Here is a 13,920-nt window from a genome sequence, read left to right as displayed (position 1 = left end):
TTGGCTGCATATTTTTTCTGTTCATCACATTGAAGATTTCCTGCCATTCCTTTCTGGCCTGCCAAATTTCAGTAGATAGGTCTGTCACCACTCTGATAGGTTTCCCTTTGTATGGTAGGGCCCTTTTCTCCCTAGCTGCTTTCAGAATTCTCTCTGTCTTTATATTGTGCCAGTTTCACTATGATATGTCATGCAGAAGATTGATTCAAGTTACATCTGAGAGGAGTTCTCTGTGCCTCTTGGATTTCAATGTTCGTTTCCTTCCCCAGATTGGGGAAGTTCTCTGCTATAATTTGTTTAAGGACTCCTTCAGCACCTTTCCCTCTCTCTTCCTCTTCTGGAATTCCTATAATACGGATATTGTTCCCTTTGATTGTATCAAAGCTGTGCTCTCGAACTCTCCTTTCGTGTTCCTGGATCAGTTTATCTCTCTTTTTCTCAGCTTCCTCTTTTTCTATAATTGTGTCTTCTAAATCACTTATTCTCCTTTCTGCCTCTTCACTCCATGCATTGGACGCCTCCATTTTATTATGCATCTCATTTATAGCATTTTTTAATTCATCATAACTATTTTTGAACTTCATAGTGTTTGTAGCAATAGTTTCTCTGATGTCTTCCTTGCCTGTCTCAAGCCTAGTGATTAATTTTTATGACTAATGTTCTAAATTCGTGTTCAGTTATGTTGCTTATATCTGTTTTGAGCAGTTCTTTAGCTGTCATTTCTTCCTGGAATTTCTTTGGAGGAGAGTTCTTCCGTTTCGTCATTTTGGTTTGCTTTCTATCTTTTGTTAGTCTTAGAATGGAGCATTTAGACCATTTACATTTAAAGTAATTATTCGTTAGATACGTACTTATTGGCATTTAAATTATTTTTTTATTGTTTTTGTAGTTCTCTCTTCTCTTGCGTTTTTAAAAAAAAAGACCTCTTGCAGCGTTGTGTTAGGTTTTATTTGTGTGTGTGTGCACGCACACGTGCATGCACATGAGCACGCGCATCTGTTACTGGTTTGGAGTTTGTGTTTACCATGAAGTTCATAAACAGCATCTTAAGTACCTAGCATTCTCTATTAAATTATTGTCATTTTGGTTCAAATATATATTTTTTATTAAAAAAATTTTTTTAATGTTTTATTTATTTCTGAGACAGAGAGAGACAGCGTGAGCAGGGAAGGGTCAGAGAAAGAGGGAGACACAGAATCTGAAGCAGGCTCCAGGCTCTGAGCTGTCAGCACAGAGCCCGATGCGGGGCTCGAACCCACGAACTGCGAGATCATGACCTGAGCCGAAGTCAGATGGTTAACCAACTGAGCCACCCAGGTGCCCCTGGTCTTATATTTTTTAAATGGATACACAAATTCTCTTCTCTACCAGCCTATTTGGTGTTTAATGACATAGACCATGTATTATGTGTTTCTTGTATCCACTTTCACTGTAACACTTCCAGTGTCACAACAGCAATAGCTCAACAAACTGTAATCTGGGTAGAGAGAAGAATCTTGGTTGTGTGAGCCAACCCCTGCTCATTGCTCTATAGTAAAGTTCTCAAACTCTGATGTGCAAAGGAATCGGCCAAGGGGCAGGTTGAAAAAGACCCATCCTTGGCTCCTGTTCAAAATCTCTGCATTAGTATACATGGGATGGAACCAGGAATCTGTATTTTAAAATAAAATCAAATAATATGGTTTATTATGAATTATGTTTATATTGTTATATCCCTGAAAAAGTAGAAGCATCAAAAATTAAAGAAAACATACTATTTGATAGTCACAGATCTTGAGCAAAAGTTGTTAGGCCATTTTAAAAAGAAGAATATATTTATATACACCATTTGGAAATACTACACTTTCTTGTCTTTTTCTGTGATTCTGTCTGGGATAGTGCCTTATCTCTGTATGTATGTATTGATGATGCCAAGGAGGGAGTTATAGCCTCACTCACACCTCACTCACTCACTCTGTTCCTTGACTGTGTCTTTGATATCATTGTGATTCCTGTCTTCCCAATGCCTAGAACGTCCATTAGATTTCACAATTCTGGCTGTAGCTGTGGCCAAGCAATCCACATTAATTCCATGAAGCTGTGTTTCATTTACAAATTTTTTAAATGTTTTTTATTTATTTCTGAGAGAGAGAGTGTGTGTGAACAGGGGACGGTCAGAGAGAGAGGGAGACACAGAATCCAAAGCAGGCTTCAGGCTCTGAGCTGTCAGCACAGAGCCCGATGCGGGGCTTGAACCCACGAACTATGAGATCATGACCTGGGGTGAAGTCAGACGCTTAACTGACTGAGCCACCCAGGCGCCCCAGCTGTGGCTCATTTAGAATAGATTCTGAATTCTTTCTCTCTCTCTCTGTGTGTTCCTTTCTTGAGACGAAATTGGCATGGATATTTGTAACCTACACCCCAGATGACTCTGAGCAGCCACTAAGAAACACTGTACTAGGAATAGACAAGGAGCTAATTATTTCGACTTTTTTTTATCAGCTAAGCTCCATTTGTTGCACTAGAAGAGAGGAGGTGGTTTAAAATAAAGGAAGACAGAAGATATGCAGGGAGAGTTCTTGGATGGGAAGAAATAGAACCTGGAGTTGTTTCATTTGAAACACGTCCCAGACTTTTGATCGTGGAGCAGTGTCAGATGCATTGCCCTATCCTGAGCAGCCACACAGGAAGAACAGGTGCCCACGTGTACCACTCTCTGCACTGGGCGCTGTACGTGGTTACCAACCACATCTGCTCTCATGTCCTGCACCCAACAATGCACGATGGATGCCTGACGTTCATATTGTTACGTTTTACCAATAGACTAAGTGATTACAAACCCATCTTGCTAGCTAACTGCTATCTCCACTCTAGAAGCATTTTCGGAGATCTGGGTGCAACTACTTAAACATTTTAAGCACAGGGGGAGTTATTTATGAAGACACGGATGGCAGATAGAGAGGTTTCAGAATTAAGACATCTCCAACCCGGATATTTCCATCTGATTTTGCATGCTACAGGGTGGATTTTCCCAGGTTGTCTCTGTCAGATTTAGAATAACATATTGATGAAGATTAGCATTATCCCCACCCACTGAGCCTTTGTTAATTCATTACTGGGAGAAATGAAAAAGTCAGGACACAGCATCCATTCTTTGCCACGAGCTGAGACAGCCAGACAATAAGTTCACAGAGCTCTCCAAGTGCTTGCTCATGGGTTGACATGTGTACCCCAATATATTTTTTAACATTTATTTATTTATGAGAGACAGAGAGAGACAGAGCAGGAGCAGGGGAGCGGCAGAGAGAGAGGGAGACACAGAACCTGAAGCAGGCTCCAGGCTCTGAGTGGTCAGCACAGAGCCTGATGCGGGGCTCAGACCCACAAACCATGAAATTATGACCTGAGCCGAAGTCGGATGCTTACCCGAATGAGCCACCCAGGTGCTCCAACAATATTAATAGTAGTAATTACATAGTATGTGCCAGTAATTATATAGTAATTATATATTGATATATAAATGAGGGCTTTGCCATTGAGAATATGGGACTCAAGAGGGGAGAGCTGATATCTGGAGAGGGGAGATAACTAACTTTAAAAGAGGACTTAGGTCCCCAAAGACTTAAGAATGAATTAAATCGAGACTTACGTTAAATCTTGAGTTACTTGTCTGCCTGGATCGTTTTTCTGCCAGTAGGTCTTTGACCGTGTGCTTCACTCTCACGCCTTGATACACGCGTTTGCTGTAGTCTCCTGGGACTTAAGCAAATGGATAGTAATGCTCAAATGTGGATGTAGTAATAGGTTAACCTCCCCAGAGATCCATTCAAGGGCTGACAATTGTGACGCTATTTGTTAATCAGAATGATAGACTTCTTGAATTTGCAGTGGCCTCAATAGAAGTCATTTAGTCTTCCTTCCTTGAAAGAAACTCACCCAAGCTCCGTGTAAGTAGAAAAAGCTCCCCACTATTCCATCTTCTACACAACAGCTCTTCAAACTGTCCTCTTTTTTAATACTCTGAGTTGTCAAGATTAACTCCAGGAAGGCTTACAGTTTATGCTTTAATCACAAGATAGGAATCAGATGTTACTTGCTACCTGATGCAAAAGTTAGCTTTGCATGATTCAGTTTACAGAGTGACATTATTCTTGCCACATCATATTTCTACCTGATGTGGGTGAACTGGTCGCCGGGACTGTTTTCAGATTGGGCTTCTGAAAGAAAGTCATCTGTTCCTGTTTACTGCACTAAATTAATCAGTTTTTATTTTCGAAAATATAGTCTTTCAACACGGGGAGTTGCTGCTTTGAAACTAGATCAAGGATGAGGGAAGAATCATTCATTCATTTAACAAATATTTATTGAGCACTTACTACATGCACCTACTGAACATATTATAGCGCACAGTAATTTACCTGCATTATTTCACTTGAGCCATTTTATAAATGAAGACCCTGAAGTCTGGGGCTCAGTTAGTTGCCAGGGTCTCATAGCTGCTAATGAGCACTAAGAGCTGGGATCCAGACATGGGTCAGACTGTAGTTCTAACAAGTTGAAAAGCTAGCTGTTTTTTTTTTTTTTTTTTTTTTTTTTTTTTTTTTTTACCATGAAGAAAATACAGACAGATAACAGACTATAGAGAAAAATGTTTCCCCAAGGTTCTGAAATTGGCAACTCCGTTTCTACGGATATTGGGTTCCTGGTGAGCAAGGATGGTCAAGAGATGCTGAGCGAACCTTCTGTTTTAGGCAATTCGAGAACATTTAAGCAATACGTAGTAATTAAACTGCAGGAATTAGAAGATAATTTGTAACTCTGAAATCATTGTTCTATTGGAAGTTGGATAGTTTTAACTGATTGTAACCGAGCTGTTGCTGGCCTATCAGCAATTTCACCTGGTGCAGATTTCAGGATCAGTGCAAGGTACCCCTGTGTACATGTGTGTGCATATCACCATAAACAGTCTCTAATCTGGTTAAATTTGTAGATAGCCTAGGATGTATTTGACTTATGAGTCAAATCTCATTACAAGGAGGATAAAAGGAAGGAAGAAAGGAAAAGAAGAATAAAAGGAAGGAAGAGCAAAAAACACACAACCCAAACCGGAAGCAGAGCGACCCGTCGGATGGAGGCGGGCCCACGTGATCACCTGTTACTCTGGTCACTGAACCTGAGCAAGCACAGCACCTCAGGCCCGTTTTCCTAGTCTGTAAAATCTCTCTGCAGCGTTTTGTAAGACAGGCATATGAAAATACACCAGACTATCAAGTTTTATGCAAAATGCCTGTGTAAAATTAAGAGGAAAGAAATCTAGGTTCCAAGGCAATGTACTATTTAGTTTAAATGAGGCCACTGCACAGATCTGATTTCAGCAAAATAGAGTTATTTGAACGGCCTTTTCAGTGTAATTTTGACAGGGTCTAATTTTGGTCTCTGTATCTTTAAAGAGGCTTAAAGTACTTCTTTCAAATCAGCCTCCAGTTGAAAACTTGATGACTTGATGTTTGTTCCAAAGGAATCTAAATGCTGATTCTAGAATGTATGTGATACCTTTACCTTTGGAAAAGCCTAAGGCTACAGTTCCTCATCAATGATGCATTGAAGTATTTTCCTAGGTGTCAGGCACCCCTCAGAGCTGGGGATGCAAAAGAATTTGCTATCTAGTGGAAGGAGACAGAAGCTCAGAAAATAATTTTAATGCAAATGTGCCAAGGGCAAGAGCGGAATTATGCCTAGAATATTCAGAGAAACACAGATGAGTCAATTCCTTATGAGGACGGGGAGGGACACAGCACATGGTGGAGGGGTCCTGTGTGGTGATGGGAAAGTGGGCAAGAACACTCCAGACACTGAGGACCACAGGGGCCAAGTCCTGGAGGCAGGAACAGAGCAAGGTGTGTGAGGGAGGGAGGGAGGCCGGGAGAGGAAAGAAACAGTCTCAGTTGTGAAGTTTCTGGTAGGCAAAGGAGTTCGGACTTCATCCTGTCGGCAGTGAGTCAACGGAGGCTTCTCAGCAAGGGAGCAGTCTGGTTAGATTTGTATTGTAGAGAGGCTTTTTCTGGCAGCTGTGTGGAGGGTAGATTTAAGAATCACAAGGCCACAGGGAGATCAGGCAGGAGGTTCTAGAAGAATTCAGGCAAGAGATAATGGGGTCTGAGTAGTGGCAGATAGGAGGGCAAGGAGAAGATGCTGGAAAATTAGTTTGGCGTGGGAGAAAAAGAAGAGGGAAGATCCAGGGGTGATCCTTGAGTTTTCCCCGTGGGATTGGTCTGGGCACGTAAGTTTTGAGGCATCACGACGTAGCTGGTAGAGAAATCAGGAAAAGGGATGGGATTGCTGGCATGTGTGTTAGGGGGGAGTGTTTGAAAGGTAGAGTCACATGACGGCACACACAGAAACAATAATACGTGTCCTATACATCACATACGCACACCAGGCTGCTCCCATGGCCCGAGAGGATCAATATCTTGGAAATCCCTACAATCCCCATTCCTGACATACTGGTTGGGAAGCTCTGGGCTAAATGGTTCCGGACAGAACCTGGGGAGCATCCGCACTTAAAGTGTGGTCAGAGGAGGAAGAGAGGAATGAAGAAGAATATAAGGAAGGAGGAGACAGTAGGAGGGGAACCAGGAAGAGCCAGAAGAACGAGGCATCACAGAATTCAGGGGAAGAGACTTCAGGAAAGAAGGACAAAGCAGGGCAGGCAGCAGAATGGTCTAGGAAGACAGGACGGCAGGGAGGCCACTGCTTTCAGTTCCGGGCGTGGCGTCAACCCTGGCAGAGAAACTCTGGAAGTGTAGCTAGAAGCCAGATAGTAATGTCAAAGGCCCAGGCGGGGATGGAGAGTCCTTCTTGAAGCCTGAATGAGAAAGGGAAGGAGGAGCTGGATGATAACTGGAGAGAAGCACAGGGTCAAGGAGAGGTTTGCTTATATTTTTATATCTATATATTTATGCGTGGCAGAGATTTGAGGATATTTGAGTAGGTCAGAGGAAGGGACTAAAGATTTATGATACGGGGAAAACATGATGGAACGAGGCTGAAGAGGGAGCAAGAAACTGAGGCAGCGGCATGAACTGGCTCTCAACTCCCGCGACGGAGATAAAGCAAGGCCAGAGAGGGGTGGCGGCTGGTGTGTGGTCGGTGGCTGAGCCAGCTCAGCGCGCAGGGGAGCAGCGTGGAGTGGGACAGTGGCTCAGGCTCTAACAGTCAGACCAAAGCAGGGGGCAAAGTGAGAATGCGCCCCAGTGATCCTCAAAGTGTGACCCCCGACCAGCAGGACTGGCCTTGCTAGGAGCTTTCTAGACGTGCCGATTCTCACGCTCTCACTCCAGATGTACGAACTCAGAAACTTTCGGGCTGGGGCTCAGCAATTCATGTTTTAATAAGCCCTCCGGGTGATTTTGATGTTTTCTGAAGTTTGAGAGTCACAGGTATACATAACAGTAAGGACTTTATAGTGTTCCTGTTTGGGGGGCCAGCCATGGGTATTCACGTTTTCCTGGCGGAGAGGTAGCAGGAACACCTGGTGATTCACAGTGGGAGTGGACACAGGTCTGAGGGGGGGTGGGGGTGGCGCCCCAGGGGTCCAGCCTGGATCCTCTGTGGGTCCAGGCTAGTCTTGGCTTCACTCTTCCCTGAAGGGCCTTTCAATTGGCGATTTCAATCTGACTCATCAATCTGTGCTTTATGTGTTTGCCAAAAAGCCTAGAAGGAATACACCTATTTTAAATAAGTCAACAAATAACCACATGGTTAATTAATAGAGGGAGAAAGTTCATGAGATGGCAAATAAACAGATCAAAACTTCTGAAGTTTTGTCATCAACAGTTGGTCTTACATACTAGTTGGCACGGGCTTAGTGCAAAGTACGGGCCAAATGCCACAGGGGATGCCAAAGAAGTTTAGAGCATCTAGCAGATGTCCTCAAAGAGATCTCATTTTTGTGAGGGAGATGAGACACTCACGTGTCAAAGAGTACGGGGGGAAGAGCACACTCTGGGTGGTCAGTGACAGCTCGGTGGGAAGGGATGCGATTCAGGTGGGGCTTGCATGCGATGCGGATGGGTTAGGGGCAGGGAGAAAGGTCTTGTGGGCATCAGACAAGGCATGAATGAACACAGAGGCAGGTGTAGAAAGGGTAAGCAACCGGCGTCATGGGAGTTAATGCCATCTCCGTGTCGATGAATTTCAAATGGATACACTTGAGCCCAGACCCATCCGGCCCGGACTCCAGACGTGAATATCCATCTTCACATGGATGTCCGGTGGACGTCGGGAACTCCACATGTCCGAATCGGAGCTCCAGCCCCTCCTCCACATTTGCTTTGTCTGGAGACCTCCCTTGTCTCGGCCGATGGCAGCTCCATGCTGCTGGTTACTCAATCCCAAAGCTATAGGCACCCCCCACCCCCGGGCTCTCTTCCTCCTGTACCTCCCACACATCCTTGAGGAGCTCAGGATGGCGCGGACTTTCCCCTCTCCACCACTCCTACTCTGCCGTTTGTCATGAGATCACTGCGGGAGCCTTCAGCATCCCTCACCCCCAGTGTCCCAGTCAGTTCTCAGCCCAGTGGTGCTTGAAAAAAGAAAGCACAACAGTGTCGCTTCTCTGGTCAAAACCATACTGAAATGGCTCCCCATTTCAGTCAGAGTAAAAGCCAAAGTCCTTAGAAGGGCCTCATGTAACCTTGTTGCACGATACCTCTGATCTCACCTCCTAATACTCTCCCCTTGCTCACTGTACTCCCATCAGACTCTGAAATGCACCAAGCATACCACTTCTGCCTCAGGACCTTTGCACTGGCCGTCCACACTCCCTGGATTATTCTTCCCCTAGTTATCCACATGGCTACACACCCGTGTTCCCTTCATGTCTTGGCTCAAATGTCATCTTTTCAATGAGAACATATTTAAAGTTGCATCTTTCCCATAAAACATTCCTTTAAAAAAATTCTTTTTAATGTTTTATTTATTTCTGAGAGAGAGACAGCATGAGCAGGGGAGGGTCAGAGAGAGGGAGACACAGAATCTGAAACAGGCTCCAGGCTCTGAGCTGTCAGCACAGAGCCCGATGCGGGGCTCGAACCCACGAACCGTGAGATCATGACCTGAGCTGAAGTCGGACACTTAACCAACTGAGCCACCCAGGCGCCCCTCCCATAAAACATTCCTAATTTGCCTCACCCCGTTTTATCTTTTCTTTCTATGTAGTGCTTGTCACTTTATAAAGACCTATATAATTTCTTTATTTATCAGGTTTATTACTTGCTGCTGTCTGCTTTTTGCTAGAATGTAAGCTTCATGAAGGTGGGGATATTTGCTTGCTTTTTACTCACTGAAACATCTCAAGTGGCAATGCTGGAGGTGTCTGGCACATGATAAGCTTTCTTAATTATCTGTTGAAAGCATCCTGATTTTTTGGAGCGGGGGAGTGGGGTGGAGAGATTAATGGACATGTTGAAGCTCTTGAAAACTGGAGGGTGAAAAATTACACTTTATGGCGTAGGTGATGCAAACCACTAAGCCTTCTGAACAGGAGACTCTTGTGACTCGATCATTTTGGGAGAAGATTTGGAATGCCGTTTTGGAAGATTAACCTGAAGACAGAGACTAGGATGGGTTGAGGGCGAGGAGCCACAGAGGATGGGAACAGGTAAAATAGAGGCTAACCAGAGACAGTGGAAATGACAAGGAAAAGACAGATGCAAGAGAATCTTCAAAAGAAAATACACACACACACACACACACGTAGGCACACACATGCAGATGCACAGTAAAAAAACAAAGACTGCCAGGATGAAGAAGAGAAATCAGGAAGGCAGGAAGGAGAGTCAGTTGTAATGGGGGAAATAAGAGTTCAGTTTTGAACGTGCTGACCTTGAGGCTGTGCTGGCACAATCAAACCAAAATACCCTATAGATAAGATGATGGCTTTGACTAGTACTTCTAAGACACACCTTTGAAACTATGGGAATTTAAACTACAAAAATAAAGTGCTCAAAGGAAGACTTTGTGGCAAAAGAAGTCTAGGCATCCAAACACAGAGCCTCGGAGGCCCTGCAAGCTCTGATGCCCAGGGGTCCAAAGGGTACGGGGAAGGTAAGAATGGGGAGGAGAGGTAAGAAGTGAAGCATGTATTGCAGCGCCCGGGTGGCTCAGTCGGTTGAGCATCCGACTCTGGCTCAGGTCATGATCACAGGGTTCGTGGGTTCGAGCCCCATGTCGGGCTCTGTGCTGACAGCTCAGAGCCTCAGACTGCTTCAGATTCTGTGTCTCCCTCCCTCTCTCCGTCCCTCCCCTGCTCATGCTCTGTCTCTGTCTGTCTCTCAAAGGTGAATACATGTAAAAAAAGAAAAAGAAAAAAGAATCTGGCACCTAGTACATGATCAATAAATACCTGTGAAATAAATAAAATACCTTAGAGCAGAATGAAGGCACAGAAGGCCATGAGGTTTGGAAAGGTAAAGATTTTCAGGATGTGGGAGACAGCATTTTCATGAGAAGGGGGATGAGACCCTGTCTCTGGGGCTTCACAAGGGCCCAGGTGGTAAGGGGACAGGACACAGGGGCTGAGCCATGCTCTGAATCAGTGCTACAGAAAAGCCAATACTTACACTTGACAGAGCACAAAAAGTGACCTCAAGTAAGTTTGTTTGTTTGTTTGTTTTTTTAAACTTGAGCAGGGGAGAGGCAGAGAGAGGGGGAGACACAGAATCCGAAGCAGGCTCCAGGTTCTGGGCTGACAGCCCCGATGTGGGGCTCGAACTCACAAACTGCGAGATCATGACCTGAGCCAAAGTTGGATACTCAACCAACTGAACCACCCAGGTGCCGCCCCTCAGGTAAGTTTAAATTAAGCAGTGGAACCTCGAACGATTTCTTTAAACTGTCCCCTGGAGTATTCTTCACGTTTTGAGGATTCTGGAAAGTTTTCTAACCTTTCCTGCCCTCCCTTTTTACAGAGGAGTTAAACATGCTATCAGTCTTCCTTCCCCCAGACATTTCCCCCTGTGCATTGTCTATTTAAAGAACCCACACCTGCATAAACCAGGAGATGCTTGGGAGTTTTTATTCAAATACCCTAGATACAAACTTGCATTCAGATCAGTTGCTGAGAGAACAAAGACCCGTGTTTCCGGAGAGAAAGCGCAAGCAAATTTATCACCAAGAATCAACTTATCCTTTAGAATTTGGAAAAAAAATTGTTTTTGTGTTGCCATATTGTGAGTGTGTACATGCAGCAAATTGCCTACGTCATGTCCTCTGCTCACTGCCATCTATTTTGGTAACGAATTTGGCCCATCGTACAGTTGATAGTGCTGTCGCTTTAAAATTGTTTTTGAAAATTAAACATTTTCCCCATTAAAACAAACATGTACATTCTGAAGGTGACTATTTAAAATGTAGGTGATTCCCAAACAGCTTTTTGTTCTTAACTATCACATACATTTATGGTGTTTTTTTGAAGTAAGCACCATATTATTTTATTATTTTACTCATTTTACTTTTTTAAAAAAATATTTATTTTTGAGAGAGAGAGACACACACACAGAGTGTGAGCAGGGGAGGGGCAGAGAGGGAGGGAAACACAGAATATGAAGCAGGCTCCAGGCTCTGAGCTGTCAGCACAGAGCCTCATGCGGGGCTTGAACCCACGAACTGCGAGATCATGACCTGAGCTGAAGTTGGACGCTTAACCGACTGAGCCACCCAGGCGCCCCTCATTTTACTATTTTTTTTTAATGTTTTATTTATTTCTAGGAGAGAGAGAGAGAGAGACAGCGTGAGCAGGGGAGGGTCAGAGAGGGAGGGAAACACAGAATATGAAGCAGGCTCCAGGCTCTGAGCTGGCAGTCAGCACAGAGTCCGACGCGGGGCTCGAACCCACGAACCGCGAGACCATGACCTAAGGAAAGTCGGACGCTTAACCGACTAAGCCACCCAGGCGCCCCTCATTTTACTATTTTTGACAACACTTGTCTGGAATACACTGCTTTCTCTAAGCAGGGGCTTGTTATCTAGGGTAAGGGAATAGAGATTGCTTGAAACAAACACACAAAAAGGAATAGAACAGAAGACCATCCAGTAATTTTAGGAAAGAGCAATTCATATTTTGAGTTCTGACATTTGGCGATGGAAAAATGAAGATAACAGATGATGGGCTCACACATGCTCACTCAAGACAGATTAGAATAAAGATCCTGAATGATGGGCGACTGATGGACAACGTCCATGCTTGTTCCATTTCTTGGCCTGCCGGCGAAGTGGCAAGAATCATGTCAAGGTCCCAGACAGGCCGGTGGCCGGACGGTGCGCTGGTCCCTCTGCTGGCTCAGGGGCCCCCACTACCTCCCTAGCCCAGCTCAGCCTGCCTCACTGAGGATCAGAGTCCCCTCGCCGAGGGGAGGGAGACACCCACGTAGGAATAAAATGTGCTAGTTCTACACACTCTAGGGGCTTGGCGTTCATGGCTCCAATTCAGATCTGTGGAGCGGGTGTCATGTCAGCGAGATTATGGGAAGCCTCCAGAAGAACACAAGGAGAGGCAAGTTCGGCAATTAATAATGAAATGTTCAAATATGAACTGCTAAGCTGAATATAAAATATACTATTTGGGAAAGTTTCAGCTGGAAAGAAAAACTAAAGATTTTAAGTGAGGCTGAATTAGTTAGCATGTTAGGGTTTTGTAGAAGTTTGGTTCGTCCACAGACCCCTCCCCATGATGGCCCTTCTCCCCCCTAAAGCCTCCTAGCTGCAGCCAAAACTTAACACCTCTGTCAATAAGCAGTCTGTGCCGCCACACGAGTGCTCTTGCGCGATGGGTCTATCAGCTTAGTTTTTGAGATCAGACTTTGAAGAGCTGAGGCATTTACAAAAAATACCAATTTTTCTTTGGAGGCACTTTACAAGGCATTTTTGAAATATTCTGTCATTATTTATGAACACTTAAAATTCTGATTTTTTTTAAATCTCAGATTTGTTCCTGAATGGGTGGGTTTTACTCTGTGTTGCCACTAACATTTGTATCCTCGGTGTGAACAAAGTAGGAAAGATCTGTACACAGTGTGAATTCATGAAACGACAGCCTGGGCTCTTCCCTATCACATGGATGTGGACAGTCCTCTGGTCTTAGACTAAGAACCTAAAGCAAGATGCACGAGTAAAAGATATTTCGAGTTCTCTATAAATTTGGATCCCTCTCCTGCACTTTCCTTAAATTTGAGAGCTTACTGGAAGTTGTTACATTTAACACAACGTTTCCCTCTACTGGAAAAGGGTGCTGTAATACCTAAGTCTTTGTTTTATAAAAATGATGTTCAGTAGAGTTGATCTTCAAAACAGATACCTATCTAAACTCTAGGCAGCAAAAGTAAACCTAACAATTAGTAATTAAATGTGAAAGAATTCTGAAAATGTTATCAAGAGTTCTAAATTGTTGGTCTCCAGTCTGCCGTTTTATATTCTTCTATGTTCTAGCCAGAATTTAGGGCTATTTCTTCGTGCCCTTTGCTCCACTTGTGATGCCAAAAACAAACATTAGGATTAGTAAAGTTTTTAAAAAAATTTTAATAATCGACAGTGACTCACCATTTTCCATTCTGGATGGTTCTGGTGAATCTCCTTGTTAACAGCAATGTAGGATATCCGGTGAATGTGTTCTCCTTGATAAGGGATCCTGGTCTCTGGAAAGGTCAGCCTGATCCCGATGGGAAAGGCTTCTGTACCTGGTAGTGATGCTTCTGAAATGACTTGCTTTAGATTTGATTAAATGCAAATCCTTTGGTGTCTGTTTCTCTACAATTTGCATCCCCAATGTAGATTATATTTAAGGTATTTTTTTCTTCCTCAAGATTTTTATTTAGTAACAATGAATTTCCATTAGGAAAAAACTCTGTTAAAAGTTTATTATGGAAGCAAACAATCCATGAT

The 13,920-nt window shown here is 43.9% G+C and overlaps 1 protein-coding gene across 1 annotated transcript in view; it reads right to left on the bottom strand.

Annotated features, from left to right (window-relative positions):
* The window catches only part of POU2AF2 (POU class 2 homeobox associating factor 2), a 42,035-nt gene extending 28,424 nt beyond the window's left edge, over nt 1-13,611 (bottom strand). Inside the window, exons 1-2 of the mRNA XM_077772687.1 lie at nt 13,579-13,611; nt 3,632-3,741 (exon numbers count right to left, since the gene is read on the bottom strand). Coding sequence (XP_077628813.1) covers nt 3,632-3,741; nt 13,579-13,588 — 120 coding nt within the window. The 5' untranslated portion in view covers nt 13,589-13,611. The remainder of the gene's footprint in view (nt 1-3,631; nt 3,742-13,578) is intronic.
* Between the last annotated feature and the right edge of the window lie 309 nt (nt 13,612-13,920).

Source organism: Crocuta crocuta, unplaced genomic scaffold, assembly GCF_008692635.1.
Source record: "Crocuta crocuta isolate KB4526 unplaced genomic scaffold, BGI_CrCroc_1.0 scaffold854, whole genome shotgun sequence".
NCBI lineage: Eukaryota > Metazoa > Chordata > Mammalia > Carnivora > Hyaenidae > Crocuta > Crocuta crocuta.
The sequence above is the reverse complement of the archived record's forward strand: the minus strand, read 5'-3'. Positions and strand labels throughout refer to the sequence as shown.